Source organism: Corticium candelabrum, chromosome 22 (genome assembly GCF_963422355.1).
Source record: "Corticium candelabrum chromosome 22, ooCorCand1.1, whole genome shotgun sequence".
NCBI lineage: Eukaryota > Metazoa > Porifera > Homoscleromorpha > Homosclerophorida > Plakinidae > Corticium > Corticium candelabrum.
The window spans coordinates 3,937,749-3,953,144 of NC_085106.1; the positions used below are offsets into that span (position 1 = coordinate 3,937,749).

The following is a 15,396-nucleotide window of genomic DNA, read 5'->3' on the forward strand; positions in this document are numbered from 1 at the left end:
TATTGCAACAAACGGCAGATGTGGCGACAATCGACGTACTGCTTATTACTCTTTGCAAAATAGACTCTTTCTAGCCTAGTATAGCTAACAAACTAAACTTTAGAAAGTTGGGGAAATTTTATAGAATTATTGTAGATGCAGTTACAGTGACGTCTTTCTAGTTGATATCAGTGTCGTATGCTAGCAATCTGCCACGTTTGGTCAAAAAGAACAAGGCGAACTTTAGTATGTTGGTTGGTATTTTATTCGTTGCTAGACGTTAGAGATTAACTGTTATCAACAATTCTCGGTGAAATCCTTAGTAAAATCTAGCTAGCTATTTGCATGGTGTCTAGTTGTGAACGAGCTTCAGGATAGTACGGAAATATCTCAATAAATTTTTTAATAGATTACGTACTTTTTTATGTTGGATGTGTCTGGAAACGTGGGTGTTTGGGTATAATGTTTTCTGAGAAAACGCAGAAGTTCTAGATCTAATAAAATCAATCAATTTGTTTTACCTAGAGACACATTAAAAGAACTAAGATACAACTACTCGAGTTGTATAATTATGTGTCGTTATGCCCCTCCATGATGGGCAAGTGAGGTCTTTACCCCATCCAACCCGGCAGGCGAGCCCAGGAGGGTACATGTTTCTGTGTAGACCACACAGCGATCAATGACTCGCCAATTCGATATAGATAGCAGGCATTACGGTGACCGCGAAATTGTCAGCACGCCTAGTGGATATTAATGACCACCAGGAAAGCGCTGAACGCAGCACCAGATCCAGGAATTTTTGAAAGAGGTGATGCACCGTTAGCAGTTATTTATAGTATTACTAATTTTTTTTCTTTTCTAATGAAATTATATAAAATTATTGAACCACGCCTATTGAAAAAGAGGGGGTTGAAGCCCCCTGACCTTCTGGATCCTGCCCTGGCTGAACATCATCGTCAACGGACTGTTCGCCAGACCACAGAAAATTCCCAACAACTGAAGCGAGTCATAGGCTCATGGACAACTCTAGAGAAACATGAGAAAGAAAGACAGACAAGTTTCATAATTTACTGTCGTCACTGGGGTTTGAACTCCCAAACCATGTTATGTGTCGTTAGGCCCCTCCATGATGGGCAAGTGGGGTCTTCACCCTATCTGGGCGCCCACCAACCCAGCAGGTAAGTCCAGCAAGGTACATGTTTCCGTGTAGTCCACACGGCGATCAATGTGACTAACCAATTCGATATAGATTGCAGGCATTACGGTGACCGCGAACTCGTAAAGTATGTGTCGTGCTCAACCAGATCAGTCTTGTTTGTAAGTCTATTACAAGTACGGGAAGCAAACTCTGCTTCAGAAGTACTTAGACCATCACGGCTGTCTAGAAAGAAGACATGACTTTACGAAGGATCCGAGTAGATCCCAGAAGCACTGTTTTCTATAAGTGCTGCAGGTTGTGATGACCTGGAATAATGTCCAGCCACTGTGCAATACCTGCGTGCACTGAGCCCAAAGCTCCCACCCACTGGAACCGCCAGTGTTCAACAATGCCACATGCGGCTTATCTCCACTCGCAAGTCGCTGTACTTTGCCAACTTCTCAGCATGTTTCTTGCCAATGTTGCCATCAGCAGGACAGCTGATATCAATAAGGAAGACAAGACAAGTGTTTGTCTTCATATTTCTGAGACAGATATCTGGACGATTGGCTTTGATCTTCTTGGTAGTGGGGATGGTGGTATCCCACATCATCGTAATGTCATCCATCTCCACGAGCCTATCAGAATGATGCCGGAACCATATTCTCTCCACTGGAACCCCAAAATGGCGACAAACATCCCAGTGAATGATGGAGGCCACATGATTGTGTCGGTCAGTGTAGTCCATCGGTGCCAAAGCACTACAGCCTGCCGCAATGTGGTCGAATGTTTTCAGGCCTACCCTGCACATGTGGCAAGTAGGACTGACATTATATTATGCCCCTCCATAATGAGCATGGGGTCTTTACCCCATCAGGGTCTCACCAACCCGGCAGGTGAGCTCAGAAGGGTACATGTTTCTGTGTAGTCCACACGGCGATCAATGACTAGCAAATTCGATATACATTGCAGGCATTACGGTGACCGCAAACTCGATGGAGCACGCCTAGTAGATATCAATGACCACCAGGAAAGCACTGAAAGTCATCGTCAACGGACTGTTCGCCAGACCACTGAAACGAGTCATAGTCTCATGGATAAAGCTAGAGAAACACGATAAATATTATTATTGTTATTGTTATTATTATTTTTGAAGCCTGTACATATCCATTTAACTACGTGTATTGCCAAAACTCTTACTGTAGTACCAAATTACATATGATATTGTATGTTAGTAAGTGTAGAACATTGATGTCTGCTACACTGGAGAAGGCTAGAGTCCATTTTTGACGGGTTACTCCACTTCCAGCAGAAGTTACCAAACAGTGACGACGACGACGACGACAATGTTGTGTGTGTGTGTGTGTGTGTGTGTGTGTGTGTGTGTGTGTGTGTGTGTGTGTGTGTGTGTGTGTGCCTGTGTATGTGTGTGTGTGTGTTTGTGTGTGTGTGTTTGTGTGTGTGTGTGTGTGTGTGTGTGTGTGTGTGTGTGTGTGTGTGTGTGTGTGTGTGTGTGTGTGTGTGTGTGTGTGTGTGTGTGTGTGTGTGTGTGTGTGTGTGTGTGTGTGTGTGTGTGTGTGTGTGTGTGTGTGTGTGTGTGTGTGTGTGTGTAACACAAGTGCAGATGAGTATTGCTTCATCGAAGCTACCACGCATAGAACACCGGCGTAGGAACAGGGGCTGGGGGCTGAAACCCCCTCGCTCACTGTAGAAATGGAAATTTTCTGTGCTACTGACTTTTGCAAATCTGTTTACGGTTTGGCAAACGAGGTTGGTTTTGCTTACTTTTGACCTCCACGGTTCGTCGTCCCCCCATCGCTCGTGAACATCTTCCTACGCCACTGTACAAATCTACATGAGAGTATACTGGCGGACGTGTGTAATTGATCACCCCCAAACTTGAGGAACACGGTGTCTGCTATATGACGGCTATAAAGGTGGAGTTTTCGACGGACCAGTGCATCTTTTATTCTGGATCCTTCGTGCAAACGGGATCCGAAAAATTTCTTGCAAATGGGATCCGAGCCGTGTGCTGATATCGACCGCTTCAACCTCTTCATCGCTAACAATGCAACGTCTCTGCGCTTACTCTAGCAGTTGTACGGCCGCGCTCTTTAGGGCGACGCGAAGGTCGTCATTTGCATAATGCCTTTCACTGTGCCAAATGCACCGAAACATGTCACAGATCGCTTTGCGACTATTTTTCGCAGACTCTAAAAAATAAGAGAAGGCGACAGAACAAGTTTGGAGTCGTTGCGTTGTTTCCTCGATTTACTACTAAAATTTGGCATCAGAAGTTATACCTATCCTGCTAGGTTAGATCATGGCTTGACTGCGTAGTTTCTTCTCGGACTGTCCGGCTATAGATGGTGTCCAGTAACGGGGAACGTACTCTATTGTGTTGTCATCAAGATCCCACACAAAACATTACCATATTTGGTAGTCACGTGCACACATCTAAGCAAACAACGCACCGCGAAATAACCGTTTTGTGCGTGTACTTACTTCGCCGTGTCTAGCGACATACCGTACTCGTTTTTGGCAATGCATCATAGGTCACGTGCATGATGTAATGTGCCGCTGCTAATGGAGCAATAATTCCGACGGTCGATCAGCTGTGTTGCAGTTGAGTTGGAGTAGGCAAAGACGTCTTATTGCTTTTTTTCACGAGGATGCAACGTCTAGAACTCGTTGTGATCTCTTTGCTGCTGACGACCACTTCAGTGTCCCTCTCAAACGTACCCGTACGTCGTACATGAATACTGGTACCGCGGAATAATTGTCTTGTAAATTTCTCTTGCGTTGTATCTTGCTGTAGAGAAGCAATGATCCTTGCTGTCGAACGGCCAAAGGCGAAAAAGGAGACAAAGGTACGAATTGACGTATCTCAAGGGTTCCCGGGTGCATGCGCGGAAATCTCACTAGTGAGTATACGTTGTGTGTCAACGTTCGCGAATACTGTTTTCTACGATTTTTGCTTGTTCTTAATTGACTGGTTTCCTTGTGCGAGTGTGGGCACTTGAAGTCCGGCGCGCCTATCTTTGAAGAGACTGAAGTGTCCACATGCAGTGGGCATATTTTTACCGTTAGTATGTTTATACACCTTCTAGATAAATTGAACAACAACCTTTTTAAATGATTTTTGGTAAAAATGGTTTTTTCAAATGTTAATTTAAAATGCACTAAGTTTTTATTAAGATAAGATTTGTCATTGAAATAAATTGTGCATCGTACTTGTTAGTTGTTTAAAGATCAGAATAAATTAAAATAAATATACTTGCAACAAAAATATTAGTAAACACTTGAGGATACTCTCCCTGCAGTCCAAAGAAAACCTAAGTATTTTCTCTTTTACAATGCAGAGTTTGTAAGGTGCTACCAATGCATATGATGGTTGATTTAATCATGATTTAAATTAGTAAGCATGAAAAATGTAACACTTTTGGAAAAGTAATAAGTTTTGTTGTTTTCATTAGGTTAGTGTATATCTTTGCATGGATAGATTGCAGTGTAAACCCAACATAAAGACCTACTACGCATTAAGCATGAGTACGCTCTTGTTACAGACAAATATAACTACTACAGCGAATATAAGATCTGCTTGTTTGCCAAATGGTGATTTAGGTAAAAGAGGTTTAAATGGAAAAGATGGTCGCAATGGTGCTCCTGGGGCTAGTGTGAGAGGACCACCAGGAATTAGGGGACCGCCAGGAATTCTTCATCTACATTCTTGCTCTAGTAGCATGAAAGGTCAGTAACACACAACTAAATTACCTAAACGACCGTAAATATTAGTTAATCAAGAGCATGTTTTGAGCAGGTTTAATGAAATACAATCAACAATTGAAAGAGATTGAGTACTGTGATGGTAGCAGATGGTTTACTCTGTCACTACCATCAGCTCTAGGACTTGGTAGTTCATACATGCAGCCTGCATCATCATGTCGGCAAGTGGCAAACAAGTACAAATCATCTTACTACGATGGACCATACTGGATTAAACCATCTGCTAGTCATCCACCATTCGAAGTTTGTGAATAATTTTTTTTTTTTGCTACATTTATGTTTACCTTACTTCTGTTTACAACAGGTATTCTGTGATGCTCGTGAAGGGTGGACTTTGATAATGAAGATAGATGGAAAGAAACAGAACTTCCACCACGGCAGCGAGCTGTGGTCGAACAAGTACACGTTTCAATCACACAGTTTGGCATTAGATGACCATGAAGCAAAACTTGCTTCTTACTGGACACTACCATTTACTGAACTACGTCTGGGAATGAAAGTGGAGGGAACGATCAGATGGATTACTTTTAGATATAGTGCATCTTCTCTATACAGTCTCATTGCTGATGGTTATTATAGGAGGACATACATTGGTAAGAACAATTGGAGAAGTTTACTGCCAAGGTCATCTCTGCAAATAAATTGCAACAAGGTGGGCATTACTATCAGTCAGTCGAGCGAGAAAGTCCATAATCATGTATGCATACTGCAATGCATGAGCACATTACTTTGTTTCTGACATTTAGTCAACTAAACCCAACTAAACCTTATCTCTCATGTCTGCTGTGCTTAAGCTTGCAGACAGTAAGTGCAAATACCGTTAGAAGGTAACGAGCTTGTGCTGGTGCAACTTACCCGATTCACACTGCATAACTGTGGTCTGGATATCTGCATCCATAGAAGGCCACCACGTTAATGCTCGGGCTAACCCCTTTATGCGCCCTATTCCTGGGTGGGTTTGATGTAAGTTCTACATCACGTGCCTTTGACCTGAGGCGCAATGACTACTCGGAGTCCCCATATAAAGCAAACCCTTCTCCGCGGACAGTTTGTACCGTCTTGCCAAGTAAGGTTTCAGTCTTTCGCAACTGTAGTTGCATGGCCATCTCACCCGGGTGAATTCCAGCACTAGAAAAAGTACAGGATCATGAGTAGTCCGCTCTCTGATTTGGGCACTGTTTACTGGCAAGGCTTTTAGTGATTCATCAGGTGTACCTCTTTTCTGGACAAAATCAACAGGAGGACCTTCTGATCATAAAAGAGGCAACCAACTAAGGCCGTTTGCATTGCATGAGTTAGACCTGCTCTATTCTGGAGAACATGTAGTTGTACCCTGCTAAGCACAAAGCCCATCTTTGGATTAGAGAAGAGCCTCTCTATGGAATTGCGATAGTCTCTCTCAAATTGACACAGCAAAGGCTTGTGATTTGAGATCAAGGTGAATGGTTGGCCGTGCACGTATCAATGGTACTTCTTTACTCCTCAAGCCAATGCCAAAGCTTTATCAAGTTATGAACAGTTCTGCTCGGCCGCTGATAATAAGCAATATGCGCAAACAATAGGAAATTTAGTTCCGCTGGCTAGATGATGCGACAGAGAGCACTTATGCCTATTGAGAGACATCACAAGCAAGAATTACAGGCAAGGCAGGGTTGGAACAAAGTGGGTTAACACAAAGGATGAAGTCTGGAGTGCCTTGGATGTGATGAAAGCGTCCTCCTGTACAGTACCTTGGACCATGCCAACAGTGTTCCTTTTCTAGGCAGAGAATAGAAACAATTGTGCGAAAACTTGTCATAATATGCTGTCATTCTCTCTTGACTTGGAGGTTGCAGTTGGTTTTGAGGCTTTCTGGATAGCTTTCTCCTTGCCGTCGGTGAGTTTCAACCGATGTGCTGACATTCTATGCCTATGAACTATATATATATATATATATATATATATATATATATATATATATATATATAGGTGAACTCTTTCATAAACCTGCAGTTGTCACGTTTTACTCAGATCTTGGAGCCGTTGACGAACTTTTCTAGATGTTGATGGTGCTCTCTTATACTTCTTCACATAATTAATAAGTCGCTCAGGTACACACTATTGCTTCAACTAGACCGTGCAAGAACGCTTCCATTGCCCGTACAAAATTTGGAGGCGGAATGAACACCAAATGGCAAACCGCGGAATCGAAATAGTCCTTTGTGGGTGTTGATTGTCACATAAAGTAAACTCCAGTGACACTTCATTGAGCACTATCAGTTGGTATGCCTGCATGGATGAGGTCCGATTGTGCTGTCTACATATGTTTGCCCCTGCCAACTTGAAAAGAGGTTATCAATGTCTGGCAGTGGGTAGCGATCCAGTTGGCTAGCTTGGTTCATTGTCAGTTTGCAATCGAAAATTCTCACGGACCCTTTAGTTTTGACTACTGTCACCACAGGCGCTGCTTAGTTTGAAAATTGTCCAAGGAAATGATGGTCTGTTCTTTCGTCCAAAACAAAGACTTTTCCAGTTTGTCTCTGAGTGCATATGGTACCTTGTGAGCTTTGAAGAACCGAGGTGGTGTGTTTAGATCAAAATGGACTGTGGCTTAAATCTCACGCAACTCTTCCAATTCGTCTTTGGTAATATTCTAGTATTCCTTCGAAAATTGGTCTAGCACCAGGTGGTGCTTACTTGGAAGATCTTTCCTCAATCCAGACAGTTTAGTTAGTCTCGACCATGCAGGAAAGTGGGTCCTTTTTGCAGGTCTCTTGAGAGAGAACATAGCAAGATGCGCCTGTATTAATCCAGTATTAGCTGTGTCCCATTTACTGAAAAATTAGTTTTAATTACAGCCTACTTTTATTGAGTCTGTAAATGTATTCCAAACCGTGTTCATCTTCTACTTCCTGCCGATAGTCGAGCACAAGGGTGTGGTCAGCGTGCGTACTTTGATGAGACTGCCTGTTTAGGTGTTTTCTTTAATAATTAATCAGCCTGTACGTGCCCCAGTTTCTTACACGCGAAACACCTTGAGTTATTGAACTCACAACTGGCTGATTTATGATACAACGGCGTACGTGGGGCGATCCTGGACCATCTGTTTCAATGATTCCCCAAATTCACAATGTTCTGAGAGTTCTCGAAGCGAAGAATGGAATACGGCATAGATTCACCTTTTGGCAATATGGCTTTTGAACCGCTGCCGGTGCAGTGTGACTGGATTGTGGGGCTCGCTTAGAATGTCACTGAGAGCTGGGAATAGCTTGTCCCCTAAAGAAAATACGTAATTCTAAAGAGCTACGAAGCTGCAGAACAGTTTGTACTATTTCGCGCTAACTGCTGGAAGAAATATTGCACGCTTCTGGTTATCGTCCCGAATACTATTGGCCGCGAAGTAGAACGTCCAATGTTTAGCGTAATGAGTGCAGTCATCTGTGTGCTCGTCGAACGCGCCCAGGCGTCCCAAAACGGGTCCTCCAATGGAAGGCCTAGGGGCTCCCAACTGGTGGCACCTGTGCATCGCTTGCCCCGGTCGTAGAAGCACCACCAGCATTAGAGTTTGTCGCTCTTGTCGCCAATATTTAGTGATTAGAGACTTTATCGTTATAAGATAACGACCAACAACTCAACAAGAACCGCATATCAAGACAGGTGATCAACATACTAATCGTTCTGGATATGCCCGCTACATGGACTTTACCACATGCAGTTAGAGCATGTCTCCACTTTCTGCAATCTTAACTAGTTTAAGTTAATCCTAGTGTTTCTACTGTAAGTACGTATACGTTTGCATAGAACCGAGTAAGCGTTCTCAGCAGATTTTCGCTGTGCGTTCTTCCTGACTATAATTTCATATGTTTACCACAACCGTGGGTAGGTTAATTTATAAAAAAAAACTTAATTCTAGACATGCTCAGCCGCTTTGCAAAGTGGAGTTACGGTTGTAAACTACGAATCTGATGTATACATACATACACACACACACACACACACACACACACACACACACACACACACACACACACACACACACACACACACGCACACACACACATACACAACATGCAATTATTGCATGCAATAAGATATGTTTGGCTCAATTCTTAATTAAACGGAACAAGACCGATTAAAATCATCTAAAGTATCTACAACATCTAACACTTGTCTTTCGTTTCTAGGAAGGATTCAACGTAGTAAGTGATAACTTTAATCCTCATTCAAACTGGGCCGCAGGACTAGCAAGAGCTCGCCTGGGATTTCTTGGTGACGAAGACGACTGTAACAGTCCAGACTCTTTTATTGGTTTCGGAACACGGTATACCAACACATCGCCCAAGAACAGTGCCGGCAACTACGCCGGTCCGTACTCCGCAGACAACGGCGTTACCAACATCAAGGCAATTGGTTACATCATGGCACGTTGAAATAGATAAATAACAAAGAATGTGAACGTCAGTTTTCTGCTACATTGCAATTGCTTGCAACATGCATTTCAAACTTAGTTTTTGTGTACGTTTTGTCGAGCTAAGACATAGACTTGCGCGGTTTAACAAAATTTATAATATAATGTAACTGAAACAGGAGTACTCATTTTCTCAAGCCCATACACACAATCAGGTACCCAATTAATTTTAATTTAAATTTTAGTAACCCCTAGCAACTCATACATTATTTATAAAAAAATTAATTAATTAGGTCTCAGTCATGTTGTCCTTCTACATCAGTTAATCAATATTACACCGTATAAAATTTGTAGACAGTAGCCACTATAATATAAGCAGTGTTACAGGTCAAAACGATAATAATCCAGTGAGGACAATAGTAATTCAAATACCAATAGCTGCTTGTACTGATGAAGATATATACCAATTCATGAATAACGTCCGCAAATTAATCTAAGACTGCTTGCTAGCTCGCCTATACAAATTCATTACATTCAATAGCAATGAGGCTGCAGAGAGTAGTACGTGGCTACTGCTGTTCAAGATTTAGATTAATAGAGTCAAAGGTATGAACAGTAAGCACGCTGAGCTCAAACAACAACGTCAACAGTTGAGTATGGAACGTTACCTAGCGTTGATGTCAGCTGTATTAATAGTTAGTTACTGTTAGTGTTGCAAGGTGAAGGCACATGTAACTGTAACGTATTACAACGAACGTATAGTGTGCACGTCTCTGCTCTAAATTCGCACTAAAATTTGAGCACCACAAGTTTAGGTAGATGCATGTGTATCTTGAACGTCTCGTGTAGAGTTATACATTATCGAGTCTTGACTGCATGCGTAGTTTTTCTTGGACTGTCCGGCTACTGGTATAATGGAGGACTAACTCTACTAATGGCTGTGTTGCCATCAAGATCGCTCTTCGTCTTAATACAGTAACAACTTCGTTTCGGTCATGTCATCTCGACGAGTAGTCACGCGCGTTAGTCAACACGTAAGATGGTCTAGTGTCGAGGCTACAGCAGTTTACGTAACTGTTACAGTTGAGTTCGAGTTTTCAAAGACGTCTTACCGCTATTTTTTCCAGAGGATGCAACGCAGGACTCGTCGTGATCTCAAGTCATCTAGAGTGGCCTTTAGAAAGCTGGGCAGGCACAATTAATTTAATTAAAAATGCAAACCAAATTGGTTAAAATTATTAATTATACTCGTATCAAAAAATAACTAACGGTATACGTGTCTGAAAAACGCCATATTTAGAATTCTTCGTGCACATAATTAATTAAAGAACGCCCAAAGTATACAATGCGCTCAGCGATGCGTGCTATCTTTCTTTAGACACAGGATTATGGGGTTGTTAATTAATTTGGCTTGACTGACAGGCTATACGCTTTCACAGTACTAGGCAAATAATTTTCACAAGATGGACTCTTAATTAATTCTTCAATAGTCAATACTATTTACAACCGTCCTGAGGAGAACAAGAAAGATATCTAGCATAAAATTTTAAAAGATGTCAATAAACAATAAACTTACATTTTAGATTTTTCTTCTTTTCAAGAATTACAAGTGTAAACCCTATTGTCAGTTAGACAATAGTTTGCACGCATCGTTAGCAAAATAGCGAGTGATTTGGGTCGTACGTGTGCTGTTACTGAGATGTTAGACTCCGTTCTATGAGCACACGTATACGGGTCTTGTTTCAAACGCACTAACTAACAAGTAATAGTCTAGTCTACCTATACGGGAAACGGGTCGGTGACCTAGTTGAAGATAAATTGCTATCAACAAACGCCACTATGTACTGCTATGAGTTTGCATGGTTGCCGGAGGCTCGGTCATTGGGCTGGCAAGGAATATTTAAACAAACGGGACCAGAATGTGGACACGCGACGGGGCCACGCTTATTTTATTAGCGAGGCAACTGTCTCATTGCCTCATGCCTAGCTACGCCTGTGGGTCGTTGTACACAGGACAACACGAAAACACAAAATTGCAAAGCATATCCCGTATGTGAAGTCTTTAGCACAGCTTAGACCTTCAGTCAATGGGGATGACATGTTTGAGGTATTATTGCAACTAAAATATAACGGATGATTCAAACCAAAGTGTGTACATCAGGTATGATCTAGCAAATTTGTATTTTCGTTAGGCTATCGAATCGAACCTTTGTTAATTAATGGAGTGTACAAGTTGTGCTTTTGCACTTATACTACAAACTTACTAAACTAGAATTTTAAAAACTTCTCTCTAAAAGAGAAATAGATGTAGAAATTGTATAAAATGTAGAATTTTTAAAATTCTAGTTTACATATAATTTTGCATAATCTTGCACTGTAGATCTTTGCGCACATCTTACCATAGCAACACGTTGCTCCACCTTTCCTATTGTCAGTGTCGACCAATCAACATTCAGTATATAAATATTTCACGTAAAATTTACTGTCTCTTCTCCATAAGTGTGAATTTCAAAAATCTTTAATATTCCCGCTGCTTTTAGAACTATCGGGATGATCTGGGTATCATCAGACACCGCTGGGTCTGCAGCCATGGCCAAGGACTTGAATTTCAGGGTCAGATCTGGAAATGTGGAACTTGACAGGGGCCACTAATGCACTTACCAATGGCAAGCACTAATTAATTAGTACGTATGTAATTAAACACACTGAACTACCATTGGTATTCCCGTACAGGTATCTGTCTGTTAGTAAATATATACTAATGTAACTAATACAAAAGAATCCTCCACAAACTGTTTAACTAAATGCTGTCAAGATCTTGAAATGGAAAAGATGAAAGAGTTCTAGTGTCCATGAAGACTGCCAAGCGACTTTCCAGGTTGTCTTGGGTCATTCTTGTACTGCACTTGTCTTTTGTCAGGTTCATGCTCGAAAATGCACGTTCACATTCAACAGTATCAGGGCTCATACACATGAGCGTTACCCCAGCAATCCAAATTGGCCATATTCCACAATCTGCGTTAATCTGCTGAAGAAGGTATCAGGCTGCTTTTCACATTGCAGAAAGAGGTAATCCATCGACTCATCATTCCTGTAGATGCTAAATTGCCTTTTCGCAACAGGACCATTCAAACTGTTCCTGCAGTACTTTCTGACAACTGCTTCTATGTCACATTTAGAGACCTTGCGGTTTGCTGGGTTAAAAAACCGGACGTTTTGGACACCAGAGTCCAGTTCTGGAAAACGGGAATCGAGTGATCTGCTTATAGCAACTGTGAAATTGAAGATGTTTTTCATCACTTCATGCAACTGAGCATAGGAGAGCTGGCCGGATGAAATTACCTTGTTCTTGAAATCATCAACCTGTGTACAGTCATAGTCTATATTGTCCACGTTCTTTCGAATGTTACTCTCGTGAAGACAGCCTTCCACTTCATGGAGTATGGGCTCGAAGAACGTTTTCTTGAACCCAGCTATTTTTTGATATGATGTGTAAAGGTCTTGACCATTTGTTTGAAGCTGAATATTTATGTCAGCTAATATAGGTAGACGACCCTGAAGAAAGTAAAGGTACAGTTGAAATTTGGGGTCAACTAACTCATCATACAGCTGCTGCAAGTTTGCACGTTCACTCCGTCGAATTGAGGTGTTATGAGCCTCTAGTTCAAAATATGACACAATCTCTGGCAGAAGATCAGCAAGTCTTTGAACGCAGACATTCAGGGACAACCATCTTACTCAGTGATAAGCACTAGTTGATGATATTCATTCCCTTCATCACTCAATTCGATGATAGCTTTTAGTTTCTCTCTTCAAACATGACTGTTTTTGAAATGTGTCATCACACCATCCACAGTTCTATGTACATTATCAGGGAGTTCTTCAAGTCCGCTCTTGGCTGCCAATACTTGTCTATTGACAATGCAATGCTGAAGAAAAATACTCTGATTATAGTTTCGTCTGAGATGTCCAAATACCCCTCTTCCTTCTGATGTCATTACTGAAGCTCCATCACTGGAAAACGACACCGACTTCTCTTTCGGTAGATCTTCCTTGTTTACAAACCGGTCAAAAGTTTGAAACAAGTTTTCAGCATTAGGGCCGCCTTCTATTCTTAGGATAGTCAAAAATCGTGTTTCAATGTGGCATGCCTCCAAGTCAACATATCTGCAATAAATTACTGTCTTTGCAAAGCCTCCTTGTCTGTACTCTCATCCATCTGAATTCCCCAACATGGAGACGATCGGATGTTTCTCCTGTTTTCTTCCTGAATAAAATCAACCATTTTAGAAACGCGGCATGTAAGACTTTGTGTACTTTTTGAAATGTTCTTGAAAACCTTGGACTCCTTGTCACATGACTTAGCCCAGTCAACGACTGCTTCTCCAAAACTAAGTGGCTTGTGGTGTTTTACAAGAGTATGAGAAAGTTTGTATGCCGCCAACTGCTGTAAATTGTTTGAGTTGAACGTTTTCACAAATGACCGCTGCATTTCTTCTATCTTCTTTGTTGCTTGCTTCACAAAAAGTTCCCTTTTCTTAGTACTCCATGCTTTAGTATCGGACTGGTTACTCTCGTAATGCCGCTGAAGGGTATATTTCTTCACGGCCTCCAATGTCTTATTACACTTCAAGCAGACACATTTATTGCTTTTGTCATCATACCTTACAAGATACGCTGTTTCCCATTCAAAGTGCCACAGACGTCTACAGTCGCCTGGCTTTCTATGACGTCGATGATCTCCTCCTGACACTGAGCCGAGAGTTACAACGGTCCCATTTGACATTGAACAGTCAGATGCGACAGAAGAGAGGCAACGCGATTTTGCTGGTGGCCCCTCAAAACAATCGGAAGCTGGATCAGGTGTCCTCGGTGTCCACACTGTCGTCGAGGCCGCTACAAAATCCTCATCTGAGGCTGGCCCTGAGGCTGAGTCGTGCTAAACAGAGGTCAATTATAGTGGCATTTGGCAGCTAGTAATACGCGAAGTTTGTACATTCACAGTTAGGTTTGGACACTAAGACTTGTATGCACAATTTAGCAACTATTGCAAATGTGGCGACAATCGACGTAGCTGCTTACTCCATACAAAATAGACTCTCTCTAGCCCTTCTAAAAATATAGCTAACAAACTAAAATTTAGAAAATTTGAAAATTTTTATAGAATTATTGTAGATGCAGTTACAGTGACGTCTTTTTAGTTGATATCAGTGTCGTTTGCTAGCAATCTGCCACGTTTGGTCGAAGAGAGCAGGGCAAACTTTAGTATGTTGCTTTGTATTTAATCCGTTGCTGTGTACGTTAAACGATTAACTGTTATCAACATTTCTCGGTGAAATTCTTAGTAAAATCTAGCTGGCTTTTTGGATGGTGTCTAGTTGTGAACGAGCTTATGTTAGTACGGAAACATTTCTGTAAATCTTTAATGGAGTGTAAAGGTTGTGCTTTTGCACTCATACTACAAACTTACCAAACTAGAATTTTAAAAACTAAATAGATTTAGGAATTGTGTAAAAAGTAGAAAAATATTTTTTAAATTCTAGTTTATATATATATATATATATATATATATTGCATAATCTTGCACAGTAGATCTTTGCGCACATCTTACCATAGCACGTTGCTCCGCCTTTCCTATTGTCAGTGTCGACCAATCAACATTCTGTATATAACTTTTTACGTGAAATCTAGTAACTCCGTCTAGCTGTTTTTCGTAGTACCCAATCATCAGTTGTATTGTAATTGGTAAACTTCCGTGATTGGTCAAGAGTTCTCTAGTGTCAGACTGTGCCTCTCGACCCAGGTCTCCTCATAGCTACATCGCTGGTCTGCGCGTACGCAGTTGCTCCTTTGGAGACCAATACGAGCAACATGAAAGCATCCGCACTAGCCTTTATATTGCGACAAGGCAACGATCACCAAGGTGTTAAAGCTCTCGCCAAAGGAAACCCCTTCTAGCTAGGTCGAGACATCGAAAGATGCACTAGGGCAGAAAAATTACTGGGACCACATAAAGGCGTTTTTCATCTAGCTCTTGCAGCTATCACTAACGCTTGCTTTCATTTATGGAGCATTGCAAGTGCAGAGGACTGCCCTGTGGAAGTTG

General features: G+C 41.6%; 1 protein-coding gene across 1 annotated transcript; it reads left to right on the plus strand.

The window, feature by feature from the left end:
- The first annotated feature begins 5,099 nt into the window (after positions 1–5,099).
- Positions 5,100–9,312, plus strand: LOC134197744 (uncharacterized skeletal organic matrix protein 5-like). The gene is made up of 3 exons (XM_062667095.1): positions 5,100–5,150; positions 5,208–5,555; positions 9,067–9,312. The coding sequence occupies exons 1-3, from the start codon at positions 5,100–5,102 to the stop codon at positions 9,310–9,312; spliced, it is 645 nt and encodes a 214-aa protein (XP_062523079.1).
- Positions 9,313–15,396: the final 6,084 nt, after the last annotated feature.

Bases quoted from the DNA above. Each gene is read 5' to 3' on its own strand.
- LOC134197744 (XM_062667095.1), top strand. From the start codon at position 5,100: ATGGACCATACTGGATTAAACCATCTGCTAGTCATCCACCATTCGAAG. The intron at 5,151-5,207 runs GTGAATAATTTT...TGTTTACAACAG, and splicing joins TCATCCACCATTCGAAGTTT to GTATTCTGTGATGCTCGTGA. The intron at 5,556-9,066 runs GTGGGCATTACT...TTTCGTTTCTAG, and splicing joins TGCAAATAAATTGCAACAAG to GAAGGATTCAACGTAGTAAG.